Source organism: Macaca nemestrina, chromosome 12 (assembly GCF_043159975.1).
Source record: "Macaca nemestrina isolate mMacNem1 chromosome 12, mMacNem.hap1, whole genome shotgun sequence".
Classification (NCBI taxonomy): Eukaryota; Metazoa; Chordata; class Mammalia; order Primates; family Cercopithecidae; genus Macaca; species Macaca nemestrina.
In genome coordinates this window covers 56,057,052-56,071,048 of record NC_092136.1, presented here as the reverse complement: position 1 = coordinate 56,071,048, position 13,997 = coordinate 56,057,052, and the positions used below count along the sequence as shown (strand labels likewise).

General features: G+C 44.0%; 1 protein-coding gene across 7 annotated transcripts in view; it reads right to left on the bottom strand.

Annotated features, from left to right (window-relative positions):
- Nucleotides 1-13,997, bottom strand: part of LOC105488765 (SET binding factor 2) — a 547,946-nt gene that overhangs the window by 16,499 nt on the left and 517,450 nt on the right. For all 7 annotated transcript variants that reach the window (XM_071075110.1, XM_071075112.1, XM_071075109.1 and 4 more), the window contains one exon: nucleotides 5,350-13,894. In XM_071075110.1, coding sequence (XP_070931211.1) covers nucleotides 13,796-13,894 — 99 coding nt within the window. In that variant the 3' untranslated portion in view covers nucleotides 5,350-13,795. The remainder of the gene's footprint in view (nucleotides 1-5,349; nucleotides 13,895-13,997) is intronic.

The following is a 13,997-nucleotide window of genomic DNA, read 5'->3' as shown; positions in this document are numbered from 1 at the left end:
AGCCTGGGTTCAAATCCCAGTTCCATCAGGCACTGCTCTGTGGCCTTGGACAAGGTCATTTAACCTCTTAAAATCATGGACTCCTCAGCTGTTAAAATGGGGAGGGGCTACTTAACTTCTTTCTCTAAGCCAAGAAGATGTGTGATTGGTGTGTGTGTGTGTGACTTGGGGAACCCCTCCCAGATTCAGAAAGTGCTGTACATACCCTCTCTACCAGCTGACTCCTCCCCAAGGAAGCATATGCCTGCTGCTGAAGGCAGCACCAGGGCCTGGGTGCCCCCAGCCTGGTTATCCTTTCTTTACGCCTGGCACTTGACTCTGAGACTGGGGCCATTCTTAGATGTCCCAGCCATCAACCTGACAGTCTTTAACTGCTCCCTCTCCCTTTATCCCCTCTGTCCCCATCAGTTAGGCCCTACATCCTACAGATACCACCTCAGGCATGTCTCTGGAGCTCCCATGTCTATCCAGCCCAACTGCCTTCTCAGGTTGGGATAATTACAGCAGCTGCTCACTGGCCTGCCTTCCTCCCAGTCCCCCTTTGCCATCCTCACCAGGGAGATCTTTCTAAAATACACATCACAAACCTGACTTAACTTCTTTTCCTTGCTCCTCCTGATTTCACCTTTGCCCAGTGATCTTATTCTTTAATACTCAGCCGAAATGTCATGTACTCATGTCTCTTACCCCAAGGCTGGGCTATGAGCTCCTCCTATCTTTCTGCAGGCTCCTACTTGCTCTCACCCTATCATAGCTCTGGTTACACCAGAAATCATATCTTGGATAGTAGCTTATTTTACTTGGGGTCCAAAGTATCCAGGAGCAGGCATTAACACAGAAGAAGCATCAATAAATGTATGTTGAATGAATGAAAATGGACAGACAAATGCATGGGAAGATGGACACACTGGTTTTGGGTGACCAGCTCATTCATAATAGGTTCCATCATACAGCTGTGAGGGGAGAGACTGAGATTTGGGAGAACATGTGCAAGGTCAGGGCTTACCCTGACACCTTACAAACTAAAATGCTGGGCAGGTAAATGATTTCCAGCTGCCCCCCAACTGGTGAGTCTCAGCCTCCCAGTGTACCTCCTGTTCAGGTGAAGGCTAGTGACGGAGCCATGGTAGACAAGCCCTGTCCCCACCTGCTAAATTCAGCTGCCCTCAGGAAATATGGTGTTCAGAGATGACAGAGTTGATATGGTTTGGCTGTGTCCCCACCCAAATCTCATCTTGAATTGTAGTTCCCATAATGCCCACATGTCATGGGAGGGACCCAGTGAGAGGTAATTGAATCATGGGGGCAGTTACCCTCATGCTGTTCTTGGGATCGTGAGTTCTCACGAGATCTGATGGTTTTACAAGGGGCTTTTCCCCCTTTTGCTCAGCACTTCTTCTTGCTGCCGCCATGTGAAGAAGGACATGTTTGCTTTCCCTTCCACCATCATTGTAAGTTTCCTGAGTCCTCTCCAGCCATGCTGAACTGTGAGTCAATTAACCCTGTTTCCTTTATAAATTACCCACCCTTGGGTATATCTTTATTAGCAGCGTGAGAATGGACTAATACAAGAGAGGTCACCAAAAACGGGTGGAATCCAGGCAGTGGGTGGGCCTGTGTCAGAAAGAGTCTGCATGTGTAAGTGCCAATAACACTAGGGTGTGTATATGTGAGAACATGTATGCCCTTGTTTGTGTTGCATGTGTGTGCACAGGATTATATGTTTGCATGTGTGAGTGTCCCTCTTGGCCTTGCAGCAGCTGCCTCTGCATATCACATTGCACCTCTGCCCCTCTGTCTCACTCTTATTTCTCCCTAGGCCATCCCTTATCCAATTTGCTTGTTCTGAGCTCCTGCCCCCTGTACACAGCTGTTGTACGAATACAGTGCAATTGCACGAATCACTGTGGTTCATTATATAGCCCTATTAGTTTCCTATTGCTATTGTAATAATTACTACAAATTTAGCAGCTTAAAACAATACAGATTTATTCTTAGTATTCTGGAGGCCAGAAGTCCAGAATGGGTGTTACTGGGCTAAAATCAAGGTGTTGGCAGGGCTATGTTCATTTCTGGAACTCTGAGGGAGAATCCATTTTCTTCCTTTTACTAGCTTTCAGAGGTTGCCACATTCTTGGCTCACGTCTGTCCTCCTTCCATCTTCAAAATCAGAAATGGCTCATTAAGTCTTTCTCCTATTGAGTTTCCTGTTGGGTCTTTCTCTGACATTTGCTTCTGCCTCCCACTTCTACTTATAAGGACCCTTGTGATGACATTGGACTGATCCAGGATAATGTCTTGGTCAGCAACCTTAATTTCATCTGCAACCTTAATTTTTGCCATGTAAGATGACATATTCACAAGTTCCAGGGATTACAACATGGACATCTTCAGGGAAGGGGGGTGGGGATTGTTCTGCTTACAACAAATAGTCTGTGTCTACTTTAGGTTGTGAGTTCTTTGGGGGCTGAGCTGTACTGTGTTCATCCAGAGATTCCTTGGGATCCATTCAGTGCCCAGTATGCACCAGATGTTTGTAATTTATTCAACATATTTGTTCCTTCCTTCCCTCTCTCTTTCACAGCGGTCCACCCCCATCATGGTCTGATAGCCCTCCCAACCTCTCTGGCCTCCCTGCCCATTGTCCCTCACAGGTGCTTCCCTTAGAAAGGAATGGTTCTATATCTGAAAATTAGCTTAGGTTTGAGAACTATTGACTAAAGAGGTGGCCAGCTCTCTAAGAGGAAGGACTTTGCAGAATTGCAGCAAGTGTATGTCACAATGATTCCTTCATTTTTCCCCCCAAAGAGACCTATGGCCATTTAGGTGATCATTCACTAGAGAAATGGGGATAACAAGACATTTTGAGTAGTAGATGCAGAGTTTGAGTTGACATTAACACTTGGAGCTCAAAGCATCATCATGGCCCCCCTTTAAGAGGCCTTTTGGGCTGGGCGCGGTGGCTCAAGCCTGTAATCCCCGCACTTTGGGAGGCTGAGACGGGCGGATCATGAGGTCAGGAGATTGAGACCATCCTGGCTAACACGGTGAAACCCCGTCTCTACTAAAAAATACAAAAAATTAGCCAGGCGAGGTGGTGGGCGCCTGTAGTCCCAGCTACTCTGGAGGCTGAGGCAGGAGAATGGCGTGAACCCGGGAGGCGGAGCTTGCAGTGAGCTGAGATCCGGCCACTGCACTCCAGCCTGGGCGACAGAGGGAGACTCCGTCTCAAAAAAAAAAAAAAAAAAAAAAAAAAAAAAGAGGCCTTTTGGAGATCACTGTGATGTGATATGGCAGAAGAGCCTAGGGGCCTTTGAATGTCCAGTGTGTCAGCAACAGAGACCAATGCTGAGCCCCTGAAATGGCACTATTCCTTGAGACCAACACATCATTTGGGGCAAGTCAACTGCATCAGGCCCTTTCCATTCTGGAAGGGCCAATGGTTCATCTCTACAGGGATAGAGACTTATTCTGGGCATGGGTGTGCCTTTCCTCACCACAGAGCCTTAGTGAGCATCACTTTCCAGGGACATACAGAATACCTGATCCAAAGGCATGGAATTCCACACAGCACAGCACTTAACTGGGGGACACTATGATGGCAAGGGTCCTATTGAACTATGGTTTGTGGCTGCTGCAGGGCACTTGGGATTCTTCGTGCTCAGAAACCAGCAGACAAGAAGAGTCATCATACTGGCAGGGATAATTGACCCTGATCAACAGGAAGGGGCAAGGCTGCTCCTGCATAATGAGGGCAGGAGGAATGTGTGTAGAGTCCATGTGATCCACTGGGCACCTCCAGGCAGCCCCACTGTAATTGTGAAAGGATGTGCAGCAACCCTGAGAAGGGTTTGATTATTTAGCATTTATCGCCTTCCCTCCCCTCCCGCTCACCCCCGGAATGAAGGTTTGGCTCACACCACCAGGTAAACCACCAGCATCTGAGGAAGTTGTTGAGGGTGGGGGGAATTCGGAATAGATAGTGGAAGAGGGAGAGAATGAAGGCCAGTTATGGCTCCAAGATTAACTTCACTGGTAGGGGCCATAGTTGGTCCCACAGACCTCCTGCATTCTTCTGAGTTCCCCTTGGGAATAGAGGCCCAAGGGAAATGGGGAGGAACTTCTCCCTGAACCTGGTGGAGAGTAAAGATCTGTGTGGCACAAGGGGTAGACTGTGATGTTAACACTATAGTTGTAGTGTATTTTAGAGAGTTCAAATTATGACTCTTATTTTTTTATTTTTAGTTTTTTTGAGACAGAGTCTCGCTCTGTCACCCAGGCTGGAGTACAGTGGCATGAACTCAGCTCATTACAAACTCTGCCTCCTGGGTTCAAGTGATTCTTGTGCCTCACCCCCCCAAGTAGCTGGGACTACAGGCATACACCACCACGCCTGGCTAATTTTTGTAATTTTGGCAGAGATGGGGTTTCACCATATTGACCAGGCTCTTTTCGAACTTGTGGCCTCAAGTGATCCACCTGCCTTGGCCTCCCAAAGTGCTGGGATTACAGACACAAGCCACCATGCCAGACCATTTGAGCTCTGAATTTTCCTTGATATGATTTGTCCATTAGTATTTGTTGTTGTTGTTTTTATTTTTGAGACAGAGTCTCGCTGTGTTGCCCAGGCTGGAATACAGTGGTGTGATCATGGTTCATTGCAACCTCAACCTCCTGGGCTCAATTGATCCTCCAGCCTTAGCCTCCCAAGAAGCTGGGACAACAGGTACATGCCACCATGCCTGCCTAGTTTTTATATTTTTTGTAGAGATGGCGCTTTGCCATGTTGCCCAGGCTGGTCTTGAACCTCTGGGCTCAAGTGATCTATCTGCTTCGGCCTCCCAAATTGCTGGGATTACAGGCGTGAGCCACTGCACCTGGCCCATTAGTTTAAATATATTCATGAGATAGACCATAATATGTAGCTGGCTGGAGTCTCAGAAAACCTTGGCATGCCTTAATATTTGAGAATCCCATTTCATTTCTTATTAATCTCTTGAGAGCAAAGAAAATCCTATAAATCCTGTCAGAGAATGTCAAGAGTTTGGACCCATGTTTTAGATAGTGGTGACTGTCCTAGTGGCTTTTAAATAGCCATCCGGCACCCGCCATTTAGAATATTTATTTTTGCTCTCAGAAGAGTTTTAGAAACAAGCAAGGGAAAGGAGCCAAACCATTTACAGATTCATGTAACCAAACCAAAATGAAACCAAGATAAAAGTGTTCACAAAAATGTTAACCCAGGAATGTAGAAAAAAATTAAATTATGCATGCATATATTAGTCAGGGTTCTCTAGAGGAACAGAACAGATATATATATAAAAGGCAGTTTAGTAAGTATTAACTCACGTGATCACAAGGTCCCACAACAGGCCATCTGCAAGCTGAGGAGCAAGGAGAGCCAGTCTGAGTCCCAAAGCTGAAGAACTTGGAGTCTGAGGTTCAAGGGCAGAAGCATCCAGCACGGGAGAAAGATGTAGGCTGGGAGGCGAGGCCAGTCTCTCTTTTCACATTTTTCTGCCTGCTTTATATTCTATCTGTGCTGGCAGCTGATTAGATGGTGTCCACCCAGATTAAGGGTGGGTGTGCCTTCCCCAGCCCGCTGACTCAAATGTTAATCTCCTTTGGCAGCACCCTCACAGACACACCAAGGATCAATACTTTGCATCCTTCAATCCAATCAGGTTGACACTCAGTATTAACCATCCCAACGCAGAAAGAAACAAAAGTAAATTTACCAGAGAAGACATGTCTTGCAGACAGAACACGGATTCTGGAGAAACCAGAGTACTCAATCCAGAAAGACACTTGTCTTTAAACCAAAAGATAAAAACCCTTTTATCATTCCAGGAGGACGTACAGTCCTTTATTGAAGGCGGCTTTATCACTAAACCAAATCCTGAATAAAGTTGATATAGGAGTTAAGAAGAAATTATTTAGGCATAGGGTAAGGAAGTCCTTAGTAAGGTTTTCCTTTTAATGAAAAGAAGCTTCCAAATAATTTTCTAACAAAGAGCAGCCTGTAAAATTGAGCTGCAGACATAGACAAGCAAGCTGCAAGTTTGCACGGGTGAATGCCAGCAGCTGTGCCAATAGGAAAAGGCTACCTGGGACTAGGCATATCCAACATGACAGCTCCATCTTCTCTTCTCTTTGCCAGCCACGCATACCATAAGGAGCAGACAAGATGGCGCCAGTCAAGCAAAGACCTCATTTGCAAAATAAGATTAGGGTGGGGCAGTCAGATTCCCTGGACAGTATGTAATGTCACACCTGGTCCAACCAATCTTTGGGCCCTGTGTAATCAGGTATCACCTCCTCAAGCCTGTCTATAAAATCCAGTGCACTCCACTGTGGGCCAGCCTCTCTTGAAGGGCAGAGCTAGCTGTTCTCTTTCTTTTGCCTAGTAAACCTCTGCTCTTAAACTCACTCCTTGTGTATGTCTGTGTCCTTAATTTTCTTGGCACGAGGCAATGAACCTTGGGTATTACCCCAGACAACAACTCCGCTTCCAAGTCAAGAGCTTCTACCAAAAAGGGGGAGGCTTGGCCTGAGAGGAAATCCACCAGGGCAGAAAATGTGAGCCATAGAAACAGAGTGCTCAAAGGGCTCAGGTGAGTATTGTACACTAGTTCCAAGAATCATGAATTCCTTCTGATACTCTTTTTCAGGTCCTGCTTCTGGACACCATTTATGTCACCTTAAATAACAGAGAGGCTCTCTAAACGAAAATAATATTTATATAATAGGGCTGTATTAGTCTGTTCTTGCATTGCTATAAAGAAATACCTGATGCCAGGTGCGGTGGCTCATGCCTGGAATCCTAGCACTTTGGGAGGCCAAGGTGGGAGGATTGTTTGAGCCCATGAGTTCAAGACCATCTTGGGCAATATAGTGAGACCCTGTCTCCATAAAAAAATTAGCTGGGCATGGTGGAGCACACCTGTAATCCCAGCTACTCAGGAGGCTGAGCTGGGAGGATTGCTTGAGTCCTGGAGGTCAAGGCTGCAGTGAGCTGTCATTGCGCCACTGCACTACAGTCTGGGTGTCATAGCAAGACCCTGTCTAAAAAAAAAACAAAACAAACAAACTATAAGCGGTTGAACTAGTTCATGGTTTACAGGCTGTAGAGGAAGCATAGTGGCATCTGCTTCTGGGGAGGCCTCTGGAATCTTACAATCACGGTAGAAGACCAAGTGGGAACTTGCATGTCACATGGCCAGAGCAGGAGCAAGAGAGAGACGGGGAAGATGCTACACACTTTTAAACCTCAGGAGAACTTACTCACCATCATGAAAATAGTACCAAGTTGATGGTACTAAACCGTTCATGAGAAATCCACTCCCATGATCCAATCAACTCCCACCAGGCCCCACCTCCAATTGGGGATTACATTTCAACATGAGATTTGGGTGAGGACACACATCCAAACTACATCAAGGGCATTGCAATGGGAATACCTATATAACACATAGTAAGCTATGTGTGTATTCAGGGAGGTAAAGGACCACAAAGGTTTTTTAAAGGAAAAGTGAGGATCAATACATAATTGTTTTGAGATAATTATCCTGGCTACAAGGATCAATAACAAGGGTGACACTAATCCAAGGCTGGACAGGTAGTTGCTGGACAGATGCCTTCAAAGGAGTAATTTTTGTGTAAGGTTGCAATGGCCTTTGTGCAAGGTTGCAAGTTTTGCAGTTTTTTATGATAGTTTTTGTTATCAGGTATTTATGCATAAGTACTCTCTCTTCATAGCTTTTCCTGGCTCAATTTATCAGGCTTTTTTGTTTTGTTTTGTTTTGCTTTTTATAAACATAAGTGACTCCATTTTGATTCTGACAACTTTAACACTGACAACCATGAAAGATTTCTGACTGCAGTGACTGTCATTGACTGTTGGCCTCAGCTGGTATATTCTGAAATCTATTACTGTGTTTCCACCAAAACCATGCTTCCCATGAACTGCTCCTAGCCAATGATTGAGCATGGCAGGGATCCTAGGAAGGCCCATTCTTGGAATATGTGGGATTCCCCTGATGGCTCAAGGACTTCTTATCTGCCTTGCTGAACTTCCTTAGAACGGCACTGCAATCCAAGTCTTCTCTACTCAACTTTGCTTCCCTTTCTTTTTCAAAAGGATTATACCAGCATCATGGTCTCTTGGCTCTTCCAGCCTTCCATGAGTTCCTGCCTATCAGGCATCTGCTTCTCAGAGGACTGAGACACATTTCTGTTACTCCAAGAACAATTCTGTTACCAAGGACCAGTGTTGTGGTCCTTGGACCAGCAGCACTGGCCTCATTAGAAATGCAGAATGTCAAGCCCCACCCCAAACCTCTTGAATCAGAATCTCATTTTAACAAGATGATTCATATATGCATTATAATTTGAGAAGCACTGATTTAGATGATTTGGATTTTTCAGCAAATCCTTTAAATCTCAGTTTGGAAACTAAGTCCTTGCCAAGGTAAATATTTGGAATCACAAAGTAACAGATCATCTGTGTCCTGCATTTTTGTAAGTCAAAGCCCAGCAAAGTTAAGGGACTGGTTCAAGGTCATAGATGAGATTAGAAGACAGCCAGCACTAGAAGCCAGGTCTCTTGCCACCCAGCACGGCTCTGCTGTGAGCAGGCTATTTGCTGTAAATATGTATTGTTTAGTGTGGTAGCAGTGGAAATAAGGCTAGTTGTGGTAGAGTACAAAATATATTTGTTCTTTGTTCTGGGTTCCTGGCACACAGTGTCTAAAACCCTAGAAATTTCTGAAGTGATAGTTTCTTTTAAAAGTTCCTAACACACCCCACCCTTTAGGAGTATCTTTTGTTATTCATAACTGCCCTTCGCAACACCTGAGTTTATGCTAACAAGGTGATTCAGGTGGGGTCCCTAGCTAGGTTAAGGATGCGTGCTGGTCGTCTGAAAGGCCAGACTAGTGAATAGAAGGTGGGAACTTTCAGCCACCCCCAACCTCGGGGGAGGGAGGGTAACTGGAGACTGGGTTGTAAAACCTCCTGAATAATGAGATAAGGAGTGCCTCTGGGTTGGTGAACACATCAGATGCTGGGCAGGTGGTGTGCTGCCTCCCTCCATACCGTGCATCTCTTCCCTGTGGCTGATCCTGAGGTTTATCGCTTAGAAATAAGCTGGTAAATGTAAGTAAAGTGTTTTTCTGAGTTATGTGATTTGTTCTGGCAAATTACTGAACCTGAGAAGGGGGTTGTGGAAACCTTCATATTTATAGCTGGTTGGTTAGAAGTTCTGGTGGCCCTTGGAACTTGCAACTAGTGTTTGAAGTGGGGGCAGTCTTAAAGACAGACCTGAACTTGTGGAGTCTGTGCTAAATCTGGAGAGTTAGTGTCAGACTTGAACTGGATTGTTGGATGTCCAGTTGATATTGGAGAACTGGTATAGAAACATGATATGCATTTGTTTTATCAGAAGTGGCCTCTGAAAAAAACATATTAGTCCAAACTCAGATGTGCTGTAAGTATAAAATACACACTAGATTTTGAGGATTTAGTATGAACAAGGAATATATTTCATTAATTTTTTTGTATTGTTTACGCATTAAAATATTTTTGATATAGGAGTAAATATATGGTAAAAACAAATATATTAAAATTAATGTCATCTTTTTTTTAAACTTAAAGATACCTATGTGGCTTGCATTATATATGCTTGATGGTGCTGCTGTAAACCCTATCTCTTCATCAACACTGTTTTATTCACTGCTTAATTAATAGCTTTGGCTGGGATTGCTGAGGGCACTTCCCTGTTATCAACTTGGGATCTTTCAGAAATTCTTTATGGGATGATAGGGCTACTTAACAACTCTTATAAGAACCCCTGATTAAATACCTAAAAATGTCAGTTTCCCTTGAGAAGCAAATCTGCCATGTTATTAGCAGTTTAAGCTCTAGCTCCGGGGTGGAGACAGTAGAGTGAAGGGGTTTGGGAGGTGGGAATAAAGGATTTGGGTCAAAGGGGTTGGGAAGTGACTTTATGCTATGTGCTCCTTTGAGTTTGCATCTTTCAAGAGCCCACATTAGAAGGGTTTTGTCACTGGGACCACAGAAGGAAGGGCCCTGTTAAGGCTCTTGCAGGCAGCCAAGCTCTGGTCTTTCTCCCTTGGAACTGTAAAGCAAAAAAGTATATGAGACAGGTCTCAATCAATTTAGAGATTTATTTTTCCAAGGTTAAGGATTGTGACCCAGGACACAGCCTCAGGAGGTCCTGAGAATACAAGCCCAAGGTGGTTGGGTTAAAGGCTCTTGTTTTTATATGTTTTAGGGAGACATAAGACATCAACCAATGCATGTGAAGTACAAATTGGTCTGGCCTGGAAAGGCGGAAGCTTATAGGTCACAGGTGGATTCAAAGATTTCTGATACGCAATTGGTTGAAGGAGTTATTATCTAAAAGGCTGAAATTGAGAGTCTAGGTTAAGATAAGGGGTTGTAGAGACCTAGTTTCTTATGTAGACGAAGTCTCATAGGTGGCTGCCCTTAGAGGCAACAGATAGCAAATATTTCCTATTCAGACATTTAATAAAAGGCACTAGACTCTTAGCTAATCTCTTCAGGATCAGAAAAAGACCTGGGAAGGGAAAGGGATCCTCTATAGAATGTAAATCCCCCCAAGATACAGCTTTGCAGGGCCATTTCAAAATATGTAAAAGGAATGTATTTTGGGATTAAAAAAGCTTTGATTTCCTTTAGGGCTTACTATCTGTTATGTGATGCTATACTAGAGTCAGGTTGGAATTTGGTATTTTATTGTGACAGTCTATTTTGTCAGTCTTAAGATCTGTTTTAATGTTAATGCTAGTCTGTTGTGTCTAAACTCCAAAAGGGAGAGGCTGTAATGAGGCCTGTCCACCTCCTTGCCCCAGCATCATGACTGGAACTCATTTTTCAGGTTTCTTTGGAACTCCCTTGGCTGAGAAGGATCCATTCAGTTATCTGGGGGTCTTAGAATTTTATTTTTGGTTTACAGAACCCAGTATTCTCCCCTTTTACAGTTAAGACCTGAGGAATGAAGGGCATCCAGATACTGACACTGTGAACACAGCTTCTACTCAACCCCTAATCCCAGTTGTTTCCTGCCTGACTGAATCTCAGGGACACAGCAATGCGTAATGGTAGCTGTTGAGAGGCCCAGGACCAAGGAAAGGCTTGAGGGCCCTTGGCTTAGATCAGCATGCTCTTGAGACTGAGGAGAACCGAAAGCTCAGGGAATATGTCACTGTCTCACCTTGAGCCTCAGTGGCTCTTTGGGGTCCTCTTGCTTGGCTCAGAGGACTCTGGATGTCAAAGGACTTAAAGGCTCAGCCCTGAGATGAAAACTTGCATTCTCTGTTGGCTACATGAGGTAAACTCATGGGCTTAACCAGAGAAGTACTGTCTAGAACTGAAATCACTGATCATTTGTGCTGTTTAACAATTCCCTGTTTGGGAGGCCGAGGAGGGCAGATCACGAGGTCAGGAGATCGAGACTATCCTGGCGAACACGGAGAAACCCCGTCTCTACTAAAAATACAAAAAATTAGCCGGGCATGGTGGCAAGTGCCTATAGTACCAGTTATTTGGGAGGCTGAGGCAGGAGAATGGTGTGAACCCGGGAGGCAGAGCTTGCAGTGAGCTGAGATCGCGCCACTGCACTCCAGATCCTGGGTAACAAAGCGAGACTCCGTCTCAAAAAAAAAAAAAAAAATTCCCTGAAGCAGAAAAATCTGCTGTTCAGACTTCAATGTCTCATGCCTAAAATTTTCACAAATTACTATATACTCTAGGTGGTGGAATGGACCCAGAATAGGTAAGGGACTTAAGCAATTTCAGACAAACAGCTTATTAGACAGTGGTAGGAGTGGCAGCACACGTGAGAATCTTGGCCTCAAGTCTCTTACCTAAACTCTGCAGAAGTGTGTCTGGAACCCAGAAGCTCATGCTAACATGTTCAGTATCCCTGGTTACTTCTTGAGCAAAGGGCAGTGATGACATTAGGAGAATGAAGGCACAAAGTGGGCCATGCTTTGTTTTATTCTTGAACCTTTAGTCCCATGTATGAATCCTGAGTGTTACCCTCCTGCGTGCTGTGCACTACAGAACGAACTTCGGTTCACAGTAAATGAGGGATGCTTTTTCTTAAGAAATAAATTTAATTCAAGGTGGTTAGTGAATGTGAGGCAATGTAATGCCTTCACGAAAGTTAAAATAGTCCAGTTACAAAAGAAGCACTGTGTATAGTCTCAAATAGCTGAAGGTACAATGGGGTCCATATTTTACAAAGTACAAAAAATTATTTCATATACAAAGAAAAATACAAATAATGTGCAAAAACCATTTTCACAGGTGGCAATTTATAAAATGGAAATGATAGAAAAGTCCTTCATTCTTAATTATCCCCGAATTTCTTATATATTAACACAGTTCTATTTCCTAGTGTGTAGACAATTTTAAATTTGAAATTCCGACATTTTTAATCTACAAAGACAATGTATTTTTATTTTTAAAAAAGGGAACCATTTCATTATTGAAATCTTATGAATGCATCAGTTAATTTATATTAAATTATAAGCAGGCTATCTGAAAAGCAAGGATATAGAAATCATATATACACATTTTTGAAATATTAGTTTAGTATTTAACATATTAACATTTCAAAACAAATGCAATGATCTAGCTACCTATGACGCCAGCTGGTGTCAGTGGCTGTAGCAAAGATGCTGTTTCTGTTTACCATGAGCAAACAGCATTTCTTGGGTCTTAAGCTAAACAAACACAAGTTATCAAAGTAAAGAAAATCTAAAGACAGTTCTTACTTTTCATGTGTAGAAGTGTAGTTTGGGTATCCAGTCATGCCACAGTGTGACTGTGGTCAACACAGCCCTTGTCACAGGTGTGTGTGGTCCTAAATAGCTGGCCTCTGTCTTTCCAACATCTTCACTTCATTGGGAGTTCAGTGCAAGTGTTTGTTTTGTGAGTTAGTGCATTCAGCTTTTTTTGCATGTTATTTTGAAAAAGAAATTGTCAGGAAGCAGAAGATACATAAGAACACAAGGCCCTGGATCCTCAGAGCACCTCTGGTCTAGAGAATTCAATGTTTTGGATAGAGAATTTAATGTTTTGGAAGTAGTGTTTTCCTGCATTGGGCTGGTCATTGTACCATTCCCTGGATAATCTTTTTCCATCAGAATAATGCTGTGTGCTTCCTCTTTGCCTGCTACTGAACAATGACATCTCTTGTTGTGAACCCCAGTGGCAGAGAAGGGACCATGGAAGCACCTTTTGGCAGCACCAGAGAACTGAGCATCTCAAAGGTCAGGCAGTACAAGTAGATGCCTCTCATAGGAAACCTAGTCTAGGTAGAATATGAGACAATCTTGGAGGGTTTTGATTTTTGCTTGTTAAACAGGTCTCCAAGCAAATTATGACCCTGGAGAACAAAAAAGGATCTATAGCTTTCATGAAGAAGGACCCAAGTAGGTGGTAGCCATTTTGCCTGGGTGAGGTTCACAGTTGGCTCAGGAGACATCTTCTGATCATTAACCACTAAGACCCTGTTAGAAAAATGTAGTGCAAGATATAGGGAGTGCATGGGGCTATTGACCAGACCTGTGTGAAACACCTATTCAGGTTAAGTAGATATAGCAACCCCTGCAAGAAGGGACTGGGCAGGAGAACCTCAGGCCCTGGGATAACGTGTTGTCAGCTCCTCAAGGATCCATGCTTTTTTTTTTCTATCTGGCAGCATGAGTTCCTCTATTTCTTCGGCATAGGTTGACCATGGGCATCAGGCATCAGAGATACAGCTCTGGATCCTGTCCATCCATTGCTGGGCACTCTGTCCATCCTGCGCGCAGAAGTTATACACACGTTTGCTGGTCTTGAGCTACAAAACCAAATGACAGAGAACCAGAGATGAAGGGCAGGGCTGTTTTATAGATTTGGGTAAATGGTAAATCAGTCCCTGTGACCTTTCTTTTCCATACTGC